At 39.0% G+C, this 17,720-nt stretch overlaps 2 protein-coding genes across 3 annotated transcripts; one reads left to right on the forward strand and one right to left on the reverse strand.

The window, feature by feature from the left end:
• LOC131774961 (leucine-rich repeats and immunoglobulin-like domains protein 1) lies at positions 1 to 14,769 on the forward strand. Of its 2 annotated transcripts, XM_059091060.2 has the most exons (21): positions 1 to 69; positions 305 to 640; positions 1,873 to 1,944; positions 2,392 to 2,463; positions 2,809 to 2,880; positions 3,183 to 3,254; positions 3,679 to 3,750; positions 4,511 to 4,582; positions 4,828 to 4,899; positions 5,265 to 5,336; positions 5,560 to 5,631; positions 6,258 to 6,329; positions 6,801 to 6,872; positions 7,371 to 7,442; positions 8,118 to 8,189; positions 8,596 to 8,801; positions 9,350 to 9,613; positions 9,871 to 10,200; positions 10,752 to 10,859; positions 12,803 to 13,156; positions 13,393 to 14,769. In XM_059091060.2, the coding sequence occupies exons 2-21, from the start codon at positions 441 to 443 to the stop codon at positions 13,455 to 13,457; spliced, it is 2,463 nt and encodes an 820-aa protein (XP_058947043.2). In that variant the 5' UTR covers positions 1 to 69; positions 305 to 440; the 3' UTR covers positions 13,458 to 14,769. The 2 variants fall into 2 exon arrangements, with proteins under 2 accessions (XP_058947043.2, XP_058947042.2); XM_059091059.2 differs by lacking the exon at positions 1 to 69 and having other exon boundaries at positions 212 to 640.
• Positions 14,770 to 14,890: 121 nt separating this feature from the next.
• LOC131774962 (cytochrome c oxidase subunit 5A, mitochondrial) lies at positions 14,891 to 17,709 on the reverse strand. The gene is made up of 4 exons (XM_059091061.2): positions 17,575 to 17,709; positions 17,122 to 17,203; positions 15,978 to 16,255; positions 14,891 to 15,015 (listed from the first exon to the last, which is right to left on the reverse strand). The coding sequence occupies exons 1-3, from the start codon at positions 17,636 to 17,638 to the stop codon at positions 15,991 to 15,993; spliced, it is 411 nt and encodes a 136-aa protein (XP_058947044.1). The 5' UTR covers positions 17,639 to 17,709; the 3' UTR covers positions 14,891 to 15,015; positions 15,978 to 15,990.
• Positions 17,710 to 17,720: the final 11 nt, after the last annotated feature.

The following is a 17,720-nucleotide window of genomic DNA, read 5'->3' on the forward strand; positions in this document are numbered from 1 at the left end:
GGCATCCATAAAGACTGGTTTTTAGGAGCTGTACATTCTATGCAGTGAGAGCACTTCTTCAGAAAACTGGTGAAAATTCTTTTTTTCATCTTTATCTCTTTCTTATCTGTTTTTTCCCCTTGTTTTTTAAGGAGCTTTTTTCTTGTAACCGTTTTTCGTCCATTGTCATGCTGTCAATAAGTGAAACACGATCTCCGCTTATCATGTGTTAGGGAAGCAAAGGGTTAAGAATCCCCAGCAGGCAAACGCTGGAAAATAAATCATAACCATTTGAGTAAATGAATGACATCTTTGTTTTCTAAAGTCCGTCACAGCTTTGGGGCGACGCTACACTGGGCAGAATTGAAACAGAACCGATTTCCACGGGATAAATTGGTACAGATCTTCATTGTTATCTCGAGAGCGCTGTGCCGAGGATTAGACAGGAAATTATCGAGGCTATGAATTCCCTAATAATTGTGTTTGTCGTCGTCGTTTTCTGTGGCATAGGCCTGAGTCAGGTTATAACATCATGTCCAAAGCAGTGCTTCTGCGAGGAACAATTTTTTCCCGAAACGCAAGGCTATGGAGTGAAAGTGAACTGCTCAGGGAGAAGACTGAAGAAGTTTCCTCGGCCCCTTCCACATGTCACTACGACATTGTAAGTAAATGCGTCAATGTTTCTGTACTGCAGTGTTCGTCATGAAAGGTTTACGTAAAAAGGCGAAATATCAGAGCACGTTCGCAAAATGGATGCCTTAATCAGTTTGCATGATTGAGTAATCAGGTAAACAGAGTTTGATCAATTAGTTAATTACTCAATCTGTTGTCACGAGTGCAGCTGCGTGTATAAGGAGTCACAATGAATATCATCGATGAAGAGATCTATTAACAAACAAAAGGATTCGTGTATATTTAGAAACAATAAATTATTACATGACAAAAGGTTCCTTTGTAATGCTGTTCTCTCTGGCTATCAAAGGAAAATAACAAAACATGATGACAGCAGTTCAGACGTTGCGAATTAAGACAATTAGCAAATCGATCATTAGCCAATCCAATTACAAAATCTTTAGCGTCAATTTTGTTCGCGAAGTTTCCAACTTTATTGATTGTTCGGACTCAATTTCGTCGAGACTGGAATTCAAATACAAAGCCATCTACCATGCAGTGTAAAATCGATGTTTATCAAGAATGGAAACATCTCGAGGTTAGATTGGAAAAGATCGAGAGAAAGGAGTACACGATTTTAATCAAGACGGTTGATCAGTCGCTATCGATTGACAATTTGTTGTGTGGGACAGGGGATATCACCAAAGTAAAGCACTTTCTTTCTACATTCATCCCTATCAAAGGAAACAACCCATATCCTGAAGAACCGAAGTATCAATTTCCCGTTAAGTCTCTGGTATGATAAAAATTAAACAAACTTGCAGCAATTTGTTTTATTACGAGATAAAAATAAAACCGCCAGCTTCACGCTGATTTTGGTAGGATGCTGCACTGTTAGTAGTTCTCCTTCGCAATTGTTTGGTATCATCAAAAGACGCGATCTCTCTCTCTCTCGGGTTGAAGGTCGAGACATGTTTCCCCTAAAAAATTTATAACATAACCAGTACTCTTAAAAAAAAAAAAAAAAGGCAGCACTTAGCGAACGATTATGAAGAATTTGTACAAACCATGTAAAGATAACACAAAGAACTCAGGCATGTGCGTGGACTCTGGCTGACAAGGCTCGTTATTATTTGAAGCTATTTTGGAGATGTCATGTAACAACCTCATCCAATTTAGGGACTGTCACGAAACAAATAGTGTTCATTAGCACTGTCGTAAGAACAAGGCTGAACGGTTTCTAAATTAAGCAGCTATATTCTATTTTCTGACATATACCAGGCTACTACAGAACAACAGAATATCCAAGCTGGAAGGATGGCACTTCTCCGGAATGATCTATCTAAGGATCTTGTAAGTGTCTGTGGGTGATTAAGCTCGTTCTCATGTTATTACGCAACGCGCACAACTCTGGGTAAGCATTGCGTGACGTCTTGCAAACATCTTGTAACGCAACGCTCACCCGCTGTTAGATCGCGCCATGATTCTGCAAACATCTTAAACGTTCTTGGTGAGATCGCGCCAAGATATATGCATTCTAGACATATGATGATTGTGATAAACAAAGTTTAGCTTGACAATCTCGTGCGCGCATTGATTGCTCCGTGATTCCCCCAACTTCTTGCCAAGGTTCAGCCGAGCGACCACGGCGAGATCGCGCCAAGATCTCATTTGTCTTTCATTGGGCGACGCACTTAAAAACTGGACAATGGACAGAGAAGGTCGATAACTTTTTTCACAATCATCAAGTTTTGAAGTTGATTTAATTTTCCTGTTAATTTATAATTTATTTATACGCAGGCATCTCGAAGGGAATCGAATAAAAAAGATTGCAACAACTTCCTTAGGATATCTTCCTTCTCTTCAAACTTTGTAAGTTGTCTGAAGATTACGAATCATAGTAGATAAATCATTGTACATAAATCATTGTACATAAATTATTGTACATAAATAAGAGGTTTCTTGGATGCACTGGTTTTGTCTATTAGGTAACTCATATGAAAAAGGAAGGCGACACTTTTTAAAAACGTTTTCTTGTAATAGAATGAGCGTTCGATATTATGCGCATAAAGTGATACACAAAACAGCTTACCCCTCAGGTGTTAGTTAGAAAATGATCGGACCGGTGTGACCTGTGACTCGAATAATGAGCCTAGATTTGAGTGATCCACTCAAACTTTTTCGCCCTGCGTATTACCGTCTTTTTTTTCCCACCAGGTATTTGCAGAACAATCGTATCGAAGAACTGGCCTTCGGAGCATTCAGAAATTGTTCAAGACTTCAAACTTTGTAAGTAAGGCATACTGATGAAGTTTGTTTTTGGTTGGTAAGATAATAACTGATTGCATAATAATCACGTGAACCAATAAGATAGTGTCTCTTTAAATTAGAACGTTTGCCAAACTCAATTTCTCTTCTAGAATTTTTGATACCGCTTTAAAATATTTCTGAACTATAACATGAATTCGTAATCGTTGTTAAATGCTTTTAAGATGGTTTTTTGTTGAGTGAATTTCATTGTGCTCTGTTATGAACAACCTGATATTACAGTGAAAGCAGATTGAAATACCTTAATTTTTACCATCGCAAAGGAATCTTGCTAAGAACAAGCTTACTACCCTTCAGTATGCTGCGTTTGATGGACTGAATCAACTGGATGCATTGTAAGTGAGCTTGTTGAGCCTTCATTCATGTCACCACTTCTGTTGTCTTTTTACGTATTCATGTGACATATTATTGTTATCGTTCTATGAAGCTAGTTAACATGGCATTCGCACGAAGACGCTATATTTAGGCTAATGCTTAAGTCAACACAGTTTTTTACCAAGAATTCAGTGAAGATTATAATTCAAGTAACAAGAAAAAACAATTCCTGAGAGAATTTCAGGCTGCGACGTGGCTTGGAACTGTGCCTCTGTGATAATGATTGCTTTCAGTATAGATATCTCATAAATAATATTTGAGATTAATTTTGGTTATGAAAACATGATAGGTATTTATCTTGGTAATATTACGGATCACTTCCTCTTTCAATCTGCTTTTGTGAACCTGTCAGAACAAAAATCGTTTACTCTCTTTTTGTTGAAGGGATCTGAGTGCAAATTTGATCGGTTCTATAGAAGATGGGGCATTTCTTGGTCTACATCGTCTTAGATCATTGTAAGTATATTACCGACCCAGCCATTGATAAAGAAAGTCATGGTCGAGAGTATTATGATAAAGAATCGACGTAATGTGTCTTTTAACAAGCGAGTTTCATGATAACTGAACGAGTTTTTGCAGTTAGTGAGGTGATCCGGGAATTTCTTCGCGTAGTAGTATTAAACCGCTGAAAATGGAAAGGCCACCGTGGGCGCAAAACTTTTGTCCTTAACCACCATGTTTTCGAGGGGCCTTGTAGCGATAACCTAAGTGAACGTGCTTTATCGATATCTAAATGCTAAACTAGTAGTCTAAGAAGCTATTATTTTGGACAAAATCATTCGCGTATTCAATTAATTCCATATTCACTTCATCATGAAGATGTGATGGTCTTTTTGGAGTCAGGGAAAGAAAGAAGCCTCTATGGCAGGGTCTCCAGGGTAAGCTGACGGGGGAACCCCTGACTCCCTCTCCCCCCCTCTCCCCAGCAACTGCAAACTACTTGAGAAAGTCATCATGAAGATGTGATGGTCTTTTTGGAGTCAGGGAAAGAAAGAAACCTCTAAGGCAGGGTCTCTAGGGTAAGCTGACGGGGGAACCCCTGACTCCCTCTCCCCCCTCCCCCCAACAACTGCAAGCTACTTGAGAAAGTAGGAAATGTTCCTCAATAAACTTGTAATGCGAAAAAATAATTCTTAATGTTGATTACTTGGTCGACCTGTAATGTCAAATGTTTTTACTCAGTATTTGTTATTCTAACTGCCAAATTCCTTTTTAGGTCCCTAAGCCAAAACCAGATTACAAAGATTGGAGCGTACCTCTTTGCTGATGTCTACTCTCTTACTTCACTGTAAGCCATACAATCTTAACTTTACTAATCACTCACGTTCGGGCTTGACAAGATGGAGGTCTCCTCCTAATAGCGAGAAAGTTTTTCAAAAAGCAAGAAGAAGTCTTGCCAAGAATTTGAAGTTTCTCTTATAACCCTTTACACCAAAGCTACTTCTCCAATATCTCAAAAAAGAGTATGAGTGGCTACGATTTAAATTGACATAAACTTGTTGCTAATTTCTTGTTCTCTCTCCAATCTTGCAGATACCTTTTTAGAAATCAGATTTCAGTCATTGAAAATGGTGCCTTTTCACGACTGCTGTATCTCAAAATTCTGTAAGTACTTCGGCTCTGTGGCGAGATTTGAGATATCGAAGCTACCAAGATGAGTTTCAGAAAATGATTGACACCCTAACATCAGTATGTGCATATTCTCCATACTGTTCTCTATACATTTCCTAAGGTGCTGACAAGGAGAATTTGTTTAACAATCAAGAGCTTCTTTATTTGGTGATCATTTCTTTTATTCTTGCGACCTTAATGTTTGATTCAGGATTGATATTGAAAGGAGAATTTAGATGTTAGTCACTCCAAGGGGTCAATAAGTTAAGATTTTCTTTTGACATCGATAAAATAATTGTTCCAAAGAACACTGATAGGCTGATAGTTAAGACACCACGACTTTCTTTTAATTTCCGTAGGTCACTTTTTGACAACAAGATTTCCGCAATTCTTCAGCAAACTATTGTTGGACTTGAGAACCTCGAGGAACTGTAAGTCATGAACACCAAATGATCAGCTAAATGATATGAAAAAATTTCTCTTTAAAACGGAAACTTTTCAAACTTGAGTAAGGCGAAAGATAGACCGTAGAGGAAAATTCTCGAGGTTGAATGATGAATTCCGTCAAATTTTTATCAAGAGGTCATTTTGGCAAAATCTCTTTCTATAATTTGACTAGCTATCACTAACTCGCGATTATATTTTCTTCCATAGCTATCTACAACGAAACCGAATCTCTAAAATTGAGCCATGGTCTTTCTCAGCCACCAAGAAATTACGATTATTGTAAGTACTTCGCTTAATTTAACTTCAGGTATTGCATCGCGCTCAAACACGAAGTTCTGTCACATTCCGCGGTAGAACAAATTTGAATGGTCAGTCTCTTTCGAAGGTCGTCCTTTGCGACATGTTCAAACATTTGGGACCAAACCTAAGTATGCGCCGACAAATCGAATCAACGTTACTGTTTGGTTCTCAGAAATTTTGTTTGACTTTTTCGATATTAAGAGTTTTGGATTTGCCAGTTTGTATTTGAATCTGAACCAGAGTAAAGAGCTCTTTTCGATTGAGTGTCATAAAACCAAACCAAAGTTATCACAACGACCAACCAGAAGAGTCAATGGAAATTCAAAGTAACTACAACCAAACTGCCTAAAGCGCGGGAAAACGCGGGCGACCATGTCGTGGTTGGTTTTAGTTTTGCATCTGATTGGTTGAGAGAGTGGCGCGAGTTTTTTTGACCAATCACAGAGTGAAGTTAAGCACAATCTATGCAGTTCCGGATTTTTTTCGAGATTTAGCTAATTCGAAGGGTGTGATTAATATGCTTAAAAGAGGGTTTGGTAGAGTTTGAAAAACTTAGTGATATTTTGACACCCTCCAAATGAAGTGCAATGAATTTTGTTTCCCAGGTATCTGTACTCTAATCTCCTCTCCGTTATTCCTGACAACATGTTTGAGGATCTGAGACATCTGAGTGTCCTGTAAGTCGAATAATTGCTTGTTTCATTTGACGTTTTAATTGTACTTTGTGACCTTCTTACGAATTAAACAATTTTATAAGAGTAAAAAAAGTATACGAAACCGATCTTACATGAAGAATGACGACTTTAAGAACTTAGCTGGCCGCGTAGGATTGACAAGTAAGATTCCCCTTCAATTAAATGATTAGATTATGATATTTTGCCAGTCGAGTTGAGTATTTCGCGGACTGAAGTCAGGTGTAGAAAGAATCAGAAAGGAAAACTATTATGAGACGTTTCAGATGATATTTCAGTGGACTTTACAAAAGTTTTTAATGTACTCCTCCAATTTAAGTTGCACTGACTTAGAACCTAATTTTCTGAGGAGAATACATTTATTTTTTGGTAAAAACATGACAAAGCACTTTTCCAGATGGCAAACAGTCAGTCTGATCTGAGGTTGTCGTTTCCTTTTTTTTTTTTTTTCTGCAGCCATCTTGGTATCAACACCATCTCCTACGTCGCAGACGAAGCATTCCGCCATCTTGGACGTCTGAACGTGTTGTAAGTTTAGAAGGCAACTCAATTATTGGGTGTTGTTGTTGTTTTTAAATATTGTTTTGTTCGTGTATGTCTCTGTTTGCTTTTCTTTTGTCTTTGATTTGACCACAATTACTTTGTGACAGACTTCCCACGATAAGTTCTTTCATATTAGAAATAAAAACTTGTAAGTTAAGGTATTGTGCAGATGAAAGGTTTCCGCCATTATTTACATCCACTCAATTTTGTGACAGTGTAAGGAATGTCCCCATCCTAATGGATACAGACAGGACCACGAATCAGCCTCTTCAGGGTCGTTCCTTTGGCGAAGATTGGCAAGGAAAGAGATTTAATCACAATTTAAATCACAATATAGGAGAAAAATGAACGCAGAACGGGGATATAACGGAATTTTGTTCAAGACTTGTCCTCTAATTTTTCTCACAGAACCAAAAATGCAGTTTTCTTTTTTTCAGTATAAGAGAGAAAAGAATTTCACACTTCTACTTTATTCTTTTCTAGAAATCTTGATGCAAATCGTCTCACTCTTCTTAATCACAAGACATTTTATGGCCTTTCAAATCTCAAAGATATGTAAGTGTACTTGGTACTTCCTCTCCCCCCCTTCCATCCCAAGGGGTGCCCTGCATTTCTTGTCATGAAGCACCTGAAACAGCTGTAAAAGTAAAGGGATGACTCGATTGAGGCCTTGAGGGAATTCCCTAAAGATGCGGTAGATCGGCAGCAGTAGAACCCAATAGTTTTTGTCGCTGGACTGAAAGTCTTAAGATCCCATGTTCAAATCCGCCGCTAAGCGACTTAATTAGATTTGCCTCTTCCATTCTCGCACCCAGACCCCCGGTTTCACTGTGCTTGGTCCAAAGGGCCAGTCATGCGCAATAGTAGAAAGCACTGGAGTCGAGATTGAGTTTCTTCGCAGTCTCCCCTCAGTTTGGAGTCTGAACAATTCAGACCCATTTTACTCGCTTGATTAAACGAGAATTTTCCTCACTGGCTTAGAGGTAATAAATGGATTTAGAATTAAAGGCACAAAGTCATGTCCTATAATTAACTGTGACATAACCTTCCCAACCAACGTTGCACGCCCCTCCTAATCTCATCACGCCATCCCTCGTTTCAAGAAAAGTAACGCTTGCGTTGGAAGCCACACAAGCCCAACCCACCTTTAAAAATTTATGAAAAGTAAACATTGCCTTAGCGGTAGTTTCCTTGTCTTTGTAAGATATTCTTGTTTTCCTCTTCGCTTAGACATCTTTACTTCAACAACATTTCGTATGTCGGAAAAGGAACATTCGATCATTTCAAGGGAATAACAAGACTGTAAGTATGATTTATCTAGTTATGAACTTTGTCCTTTAGTCTAAAGAACGATATACTTAAAAGTCTTTTTATATTTGCCCTTGAAAATAAGTTTTTTTTTTAAGAACACGCCTCAAGAATGTCAAAATTCAGGAAACAAATTAATCATGTTGATATTAATTCCCGCTCACTTATTTATATAAGGTTAGGAGTTTAAGAGGGAGTCTTATTCAATGAAACGCTTAAAGAGCCCCAGGTATTTGCGCTTCTTACGTGATTGTTTAAACAAAAGAACCGATCATGTACAATATTTCCTTGTTCTTACGGAACTCATCTCCAATTCCCACCTTCTTGTTGATCCCACACTGGTTAGAGTTTTTCCACCCATGTATCATCGAGGATAGCCAATGTCTGTTTTACTCATTAGGTTGTGGGATGTCCCAGAGGCTTACCGCGTGTCTCTGAAACCCAGTGCGGCTAAGACGAGAGGGAGTGGTCTCCACTGTGATTGCAACGCACGTTGGTTGAAGGCCTGGTTACTTGAAAGAAAATTAGATGACATTACATGTGCCACTCCTGCCCACTTGACGGGGGCCACGGTGACAAAACTGAGGGATAGCGACTTCGTATGCGGTGAGTGCCCATAGCTAAGGAATAAACACAGGCTATCTATCATACATACAACACACGGGTATTTCAATTGAAAAGTCTCTAAATTTGGAACGAGTTTATTTTGCGAAGAACTTTCTGTGAAACAATCTAGCCTATCGCGACGGAAAAAGACTGTCGCTGTTTCACCTCAGTGAACAATAGTAACTTCTAAAGTTGCTAGCAATTAAATCAAACTCATCATATATATGGAGCCACGTGGCTCACTTGGCCGGGGCTTCTCCCGGTTTCCAAAACATGATGCGATTAGGGGTGTTGCCATTTCCCTAAAATAGGATGCTGTTAACCCACCGTAGGTTACTCTCTTACCCCCTTCCCCCACCCCTCCCCGCGTCAGGTTTTTCCTGACAGTTTTCCGGTACTCTTTTTTTCTCCTGGGTGGAGACTGGAGAGAGGCACGGCGAGAATCAAGTAACAACATATGACCTGGTCAGGTCATCGTGTATTAACCAAATAGTAAGCTGAAAATAAAGTAAGTTGCATGAGTCTGAGTGCCATTAATTATTTTGCAGGTACTTTCAAAGTTGCAGTGTACCCGAAGCAAATCCTCGCCATTCTCGGACAAAATGTTGAAATTCATTGCCATGCAAATATGGGCGCCACATATCACTGGATGTTGAGGGGTGTTAAACTGGAAGCTGATCAGTATCGTGTCCCTAACCCCCTCGGTCTACTGACGGTCTACGGCTTGGCTGAGGAGGACTTGGGGGAGTACGTCTGCGTTGCTCAGAACGAGGCTGGATTAGGAGCCAGTTACGCTACGGTTACCAATGGAGGTAAGATTATAATACAATAATATGCTGTAAGTGTAATTGTAATGCTTTTATTTGCCAATTGCTGTTACTCTCTCTTACTTTCCGTCATCATTAAGTAAATGAAGTTTTCCCTCATGCTATCTCTGGCTCGTGACTGTCAGAACCCTTCCTGCCTCTTAGTCTCTCATGCCCCTTTTGTCACTCGCTCGTCTTCTTTCTTTGGTACCCTATCGACCCCCAGCGGTCTTTAAAAAAATAGCACTTTGACTTGTTCACAGTTCGTCCCCAGTTTACCGTGTATCCGTCAGCAGTTGACGCCACGGAGCCGCTAAAACCAGTGGTGCTAAAATGCCGAGCGAAGGGAACACCAACACCTAAAATCAATTGGTACAAAGATGGTTTGTTGATTAAGGGTAGCCCTGAGGAGTCAGGCTTCCAAGTTACCTTGGAAGGCTCCCTGGTGCTCGTGGGAAAGAGGTTCCACATCACGAGGGAGGGGTCTCTTATAATATTTGATCCTCGCATGGAGGACGAGGGGAAATACACATGTGCCGCTGAGAACAAGTTGGGGAAAATATCGTATGATGTCAGCCTTTACGTTGAAACAAGTGAGTGTTTATTTTCTTTTGCAATACGGAGCCCACCCGCTCGGGAATTCCGTAGTATCTTATTCGAGTATATTCAATCCTCCTCATTTCGCACGTACTTCCAACTCCCTGAAATCTTCATACTGGATATTTTCCATCCCCTGCAATCTCGGAACCGGGCATCTCCATCTACCCATGACCTTCAACTTTTTCGTCCCCAATTCTGTATCTTCGAATTTAAAGCCGCATTCTTTCGTTTAGGGAAAACTTTGTCATCTAACATCTCTGGTTATCTGGGAGCTAGAAATAAATTTAAGTTTCACATTCCGCTGTCCACTCCCTTGCCTCCATAGGAAGTAAGATTTATCTGTGTGTCGTGGCAAAACTCTGTGAAATTAACTTTCGCAAACCAATTCATGGCTTTACAAATTAAAAATGCTGATTACTGCAGCCATTACTAAAAGATTCCAAGATTTTCCTCAACTTATATATATAGTTGGACCTTACCTGAGAAAAATGTTTTAAATGTTTTGTTTGTTTTTAAACTAAGGGCCTCATACGTTTCCCCACAGATAGTAAGTGCGCTCGTGGTTGTAGGGGTGGAGGAGTTTGTACCGCAGTGAAGTATGACTGTATATGTACTCAAGGATCTCACAAAGAAGGAGACAAATGTGTTCAAGGTAGTCAAGTGCCAAAAACTTTAATTGTAGAGTAGTTAAAATAGTTGACTCACATGAAAAGTTTATGAGCACTTTCTGTCACATCTTACCGATGGGTGTGGTCGCCATGGAACAGACTAGTAGACTCGATCACCAGCCGCTCTTGGAGAAAGGAGCGCGAGCTTCTTACGAGAGGCGTGTAAGGACGTAATTATGCTTCTTCAAGAAGGGGAGGAGCAGGTTCGAATTTCTGCGCCCTTACATAAAGTATCCTAAACCACTTTTTAATTTCGTGTACCAGCAGGTTCGCAACCAGTAGATTCTTCGCATTCACGCGTTTTTTGGCGAACTGAACCTGCATCGTAGCGATTTCAACATTTCTTGTTTTGTTTTGTTTTATCGTCCATACATAATTGATACACGACTTTAGAATGTATCAGAAGATGAAGATTTAGATATATGAAAATTCACATATTTGCACTGCGGTGGAAAGATGAAATTAGAAGATCCTCGCAGCTAAGAACACTACTGAAACTAGTAGTTGTAAGTAGGACCTGAAAAAAAATTTCAGGCCCGTACGGGATTTGAACCCATGACCTCTGCGATACCGGTGCAGCGCTCTACCAATTGAGCTAACAAGCCAACTGGGAGCTGGTCAATGAATTGGGTACAAATAAACATCCGAGTGAATGAAGATTTAGATATATGAAAATTCACATATTTGCACTGCGGTGGAAAGATGAAATTAGAAGATCCTCGCAGCTAAGAACACTACTGAAACTAGTAGTTGTAAGTAGGACCTGAAAAAAAAAAAATTTCAGGCCCGTACGGGATTTGAACCCATGACCTCTGCGATACCGGTGTAGCGCTCTACCAATTGAGCTAACAAGCCAACTGGGAGCTGGTCAATGAATTGGGTACAAATAAACATCCGAGTGAATGAAGATTTAGATATATGAAAATTCACATATTTGCACTGCGGTGGAAAGATGAAATTAGAAGATCCTCGCAGCTAAGAACACTACTGAAACTAGTAGTTGTAAGTAGGACCTGAAAAAAAAAAATTTCAGGCCCGTACGGGATTTGAACCCATGACCTCTGCGATACCGGTGCAGCGCTCTACCAATTGAGCTAACAAGCCAACTGGGAGCTGGTCAATGAATTGGGTACAAATAAACATCCGAGTGAATGAAGATTTAGATATATGAAAATTCACATATTTGCACTGCGGTGGAAAGATGAAATTAGAAGATCCTCGCAGCTAAGAACACTACTGAAACTAGTAGTTGTAAGTAGGACCTGAAAAAAAAAAAATTTCAGGCCCGTACGGGATTTGAACCCATGACCTCTGCGATACCGGTGCAGCGCTCTACCAATTGAGCTAACAAGCCAACTGGGAGCTGGTCAATGAATTGGGTACAAATAAACATCCGAGTGAATGAAGATTTAGATATATGAAAATTCACATATTTGCACTGCGGTGGAAAGATGAAATTAGAAGATCTAATAAAAGCTGCACCGGTATCGCAGAGGTCATGGGTTCAAATCCCGTACGGGCCTGAAATTTTTTTCAGGTCCTACTTACAACTACTAGTTTCAGTAGTGTTCTTAGCTGCGAGGATCTTCTAATTTCATCTTTCCACCGCAGTGCAAATATGTGAATTTTCATATATCTAAAATCTTCATTCACTCGGATGTTTATTTGTACCCAATTCATTGACCAGCTCCCAGTTGGCTTGTTAGCTCAATTGGTAGAGCGCTGCACCGGTATCGCAGAGGTCATGGGTTCAAATCCCGTACGGGCCTGAAATTTTTTTTTTTTCAGGTCCTACTTACAACTACTAGTTTCAGTAGTGTTCTTAGCTGCGAGGATCTTCTAATTTCATCGTATCAGAAGATGTTTCTTCGAACATTTTAATAAGTAATGACGTGAAAAGCTGCAAACTGCTTTATCCCCTCATCAGATAAAAAGGTCAAGAATGAGAAAACAATCGAAGCAGGTTCCGGTTCGGGATCAGGACCTGACGGAGAATCTGGCTCGGGGGAGGCGGAATCAGAAGTTGGATCTGGATCGGGCGATGTGTCACCTACCAAGCCAACTTCTCACAAAACAGACGGGCCGGGAATTGATCAGGAGACTGGAAGCGGAAGTGGGGAGGGTGAAAGGTCATCTTCAGCCTCCAGGGGAGCTGGGGTAGATCAAGAGGAGTCTGGTGACCTTACATCGTCGACTCCCTCAACTGAGGCTGGTAGCGGAAGTGGCGATGGAAATGCTGGAGGAGAAAGTGAAGATGGAAGTTTGGAGACCTGGATCCCAGGTAGCTTTAGGTCTTAATACTGTTTTTTTAACACCATCAATTCAGAAAGTGACAGACTAAGCACAAAGGGCACTATACGACGTTTAAGTTACAAAACTCAAATAAATGGGAAAACCATCCGACTGCTTTGTGATCTGCCTCTTGTTGAACGAATTCAGGAAAGTATGAACTTCTCGTGCAAGATTTTTCTCTGATTAACGCCAAGTGCTCTTATTTTTTTTTTATTTTTTTTCCAGTGGAAGAGAGATCCCGTTCATCCGAGGCGAAGCCAATGAATCCTTTAAAAGCTCCACCATTGTGAGAACATTCCAAATGTCTCCTTTTTTCAGCGGCGGTTATGTTAGAGACTAACAAAATAAGCCAGTTATGGTATTGAGTTAAGCCAGACAGCCTAAAAATCATCTTGTAAACCTAATGCCAGCTTTATCAACTGAGTAGTTGTAACTTCACAATTGTCACTGACTCGTCTAAAATGGGTGTGTTATGCTAATATCAATCAAAACACTCTTATTAAACTAAATACAGTGATACTCATGAAGGTATGAATGGGATTTTTCATTTTCAGAGGGGATGGGATTGGAGGTTCTACACTAACACCTTACACGAACCAGTAGCATGCCATGTGTTAATCTTCTGAAATGGTCTCTTTTTTTATTAGAAAAAGGGTATAGGGAGTCATATGCTCCCTACTACCCTCCTTAGATACACCTTTGCACACTTGAATACGTAACGTTAGATGAGTGGTAAATATCCTCAATTTACACACCTTAGTATATTTCTCTCCCTCTTCATATATTCATGTACTCACATGAATTTGAAACTGAATGCGAAGGCACTCAATGGTACGACAGAATGAGCAATCATTCTGATCATTTGCCATTACAAACAAGGAAACTACAAAGAATGAAATTGTTGAACATTCATGTCCTTTTCTCCTCTACTGCTGCATTATTTTAAGTTTCTGTAATGGGGCTCCACAATATCACCTTGTTTTGGAAGAATGATTTTATCATTTCACTCCCATGATCTCATTAGTAATTCTCCTTTTTGTCTACCATACAATTCTTATGAAATAAGTTCAGAGAATTTGTAATCAGATCAACAAATATTCCCTTAATTGACATTTTTCTCAATTCTCATCACTTTTGTCTCTTTGTTGTATTGATATTGCAAGGAAAAATTCTGTCTTGATAACTCATGGGAGTTAATGGTTAAGAAGAAATGGTGTAATTGTACCAAGGTTTGGGAAAAAACCTGTTGTTTTTGCCTGTCCCCGTGTTAATGGGAATTTCACAAACTCAAGAAGCCTTCTTGGGGCAAAAGTCCCCTGTAATGAGAGCTTTTCAATAATAATTAACATTTTTAAGCTACCAAGAGTTTATACTGTCCAAAGACCACCCCCTTCTCTTGTTGTATCCAATCACAAGGTAGGTAAGGCAAATTGCACAAAACTGATTGGAGTGACAAGGTGTGTGAAAAATCAGTCCATCACTGCGGGTCATTGGGGCCATCTTGTCTAGGGACTCTTTATCAACCTTTGTGGCCAAAGAATTTGATGGTTATCATCATGGGTCATGGCTTGTTAATATTAAACCAACCATCTTCCAAAATCACTTTGACAAGAAAGTTGTTCCATTGTACATTTAATCTACATACACCCTAGGTGGTCTTATCACAGTTTACATCAAACCCTATTTAAGAAAAAAAGTATTGAGTCACCAAGTGATGCAAAAATTTCAAAATTACATAGCCAAGTTTAATGTCATGTCAAAATTTTATAACACAATACGAGATAATCCAGTTCAAAAACTTCTCATCAAAGTCAGTATGTGCATCTAGCACCACTTCAAACACAGGATCTGAAATATACAAGAAATGAAAGGATTACTCATAGCTCAAATTGGAAATAAAAGGAGTGAAATTTGTAGCAGTTACAAATACATGTATCTGGAGGAAGGTAAGAACAATCAAATTTTCTCATATCTAATTGACAAAATTTGTTATCTTCAAGTGCAGTGAACACAAGCTGCAAATTATTATGTAACATAAACAAAAAAAAACTACACACACTGCACTACAAAGTAACCTGGAATTTTCTTTAAAAATCATTATGCAATTGTGTGTAACAATAAGGGCTGATTATTAAAACAAAGTTTTAACAACGTTTGGGAATCATAAATGCATGCAGAGAACCTAGAAGTTAAATTCAAGGGTGATTATTTAAATAAAGTCTTAGTTAAGTTCATGAAAGAAGCCACAAACCCTTAAACCAAATGACCACCATCTTTTAAATATTTTCCTCCTTAACCCTGTTATGGGGAACAACTGGTAGGAAGCTAGCTGTGCTCAAAGATGGGTTTTAACACTGCTTACACAAGCAGTTTTTGTTGTATATCCCGTTTTGACCTTTTGCTTTCAAGAACTAAAACTATAACATCATGAAAAAATAGGACTTGGCCATGAATATCCTCTGACATTCCTTTAACCCTCACCACTCTATTTCCAGCTCTTCCTTAATGCGCAGTTGTGAAAGGCAACTTTTTTAGCATGATCTTTGTCATATTACATCTACATAAAATGTATAAAAACCCAAGTGACAACAGTTACCAATTTTAACAAATCAAGGGAAAGTCTAAGGGTCAATTTTAAAATCTACATGAGCTTCCATCCTCTGACCCCTTTGCTTTGGAAAAACAGAAAATTGTGAATGCCTTTATTGCACCATGCATGTTAAAAATTGCAGGAGGCAAACTGCTTCCCAACACTGTGCTAGAAACTGCAAAAAAAAACAAAACCAACAATATAAAACAATTAAGTATACCTTGCAATTGGCATCATTTGGCCAAACCAAGCTCTTCAGGGGTGGAAAGTCCTAGTTCTTCCATAGTGGGTTTGATTTCACCCAGAATGTAGTTATAGATTTCATTGCTTCCAGCACCTTTATCGTAAACTGCTTCAAGAACCCTGACTGTCATGGGAAAGTCATTAAGTCGACGGCAGGCATGGAGCATTGCAATAATGATCTTGGGTTCTGGAACCAAGTCATGTCCATAGATTTCATTCAGTCCTTTACGCAACTCCCAAGCATCAAGGTCTGGTCTAATAGACAAATATAATTAAAAAGAAACAAATTTCAAATTCCTCAGCAAAACATCACATCATTAATCCCAGCAAGAACTTTGAAGTTTTAAATATTAAACAAACTAAAAAAATTTGGATCAATATCAGCATCTGGGCAACTGCCCACCTACCCCTCCCCTAACCCAACAACAGTCAATTGATAACAATTGAGGGTTAATGTTGGGTTAGGGGAGGGGTAGGTAGGCAGTTGCCCAGATACTGATATTGATCCAAAAATTTCAAGTGGATTTAAAGGATTGAATACTAAGTACAATTGTTAACCTTTATCTTTAATAGTAATTTTGCACAAATCTTCTTTTGTATCTTTTTTTCAATTTTCATGTAAAACAGCTCCAATGAGATGCATGCATAACAACAATTTAATGTACCATAAAAGTTTTAGTAATTATAATAAGGTTATGTAAAAGAACATTTCAGGCAAAAAAAAAAGAAAAGATGTTCAGCAGGTGGAGAAACGTGACCTTTATGATTTCAGCACAACCCTATGTCATTGTAAAACAAATCAGCAGTCCTGAAGGCAACTAATTCCTTTCACTTTTTCTTTTATTAATCAAAGAACTATACATAAAATGAAGTATAGGGCTGTGTGGAAATCTTACCAAGTGGCCTTCTAACTGTTTATTGTACACAACAAGTACTAATTTTCTACTTAAAGATTTTCCTGGAATCAAATTGGTAACTGAGGCAATATAAGACGAAAATTTATCGAGAAATAACTTTCAAACTACTCCTTTTAAAATGTTGTTTAAAAGAATGTTTACATATTGTTCATGTACAAGTAAGACAATGCAAATTGAACTGTGAACTTAAAGGAAAAAACCTGCCTTGAAAAGTAAGCGTGCCATCGGTTGTCAAACGCTTCATCTGATTCTTTGGGTTTGCTGCTCATCTTTCGTGATGTAACACCTGGTTTTAAGCAAATTGTTTTAATATCAATTGCAGCATGTCATTTTCAGTAAAAATTCACTTTCTTGAAAAATTCACGCAGGAAACCCAATATCCTTCTTCGTCGCAAACCTGTAATCTCAAAACTTAGGTTGCTACCGCTCCTGAAAATATGACCCTAATTTGAATATAAGTCAGTTATTCAGAAACATCGTACATCTTTAGACGCTTGAAGTCCTGTATCGTAAAATTAAACACCACTAAACTATTTGATTTAGGAATGAGAAGTCACGAATCGGACTATGTTGAGTATTCTGGAATTACTGCGTCGATTAATGTTGCCCAGTCACTTAGCTTCCCTCGCAAATTCTAAAGTCATGAAGGAACCTTACCCAGCATCGAGGCAGCACCTCTCATGGAGGGAACCACAAGGCGGCTGGCAACACAACGGAGCATCTCGTAGAACTACCGCTACTCAAGTAATCCAAAATGGCGACTAGGTACCGATACCCGGTAGTCTGTGCGAAACGTGCGTGAC

Source organism: Pocillopora verrucosa, chromosome 4, assembly GCF_036669915.1.
Source record: "Pocillopora verrucosa isolate sample1 chromosome 4, ASM3666991v2, whole genome shotgun sequence".
In the NCBI taxonomy this organism is placed as follows: domain Eukaryota; kingdom Metazoa; phylum Cnidaria; class Anthozoa; order Scleractinia; family Pocilloporidae; genus Pocillopora; species Pocillopora verrucosa.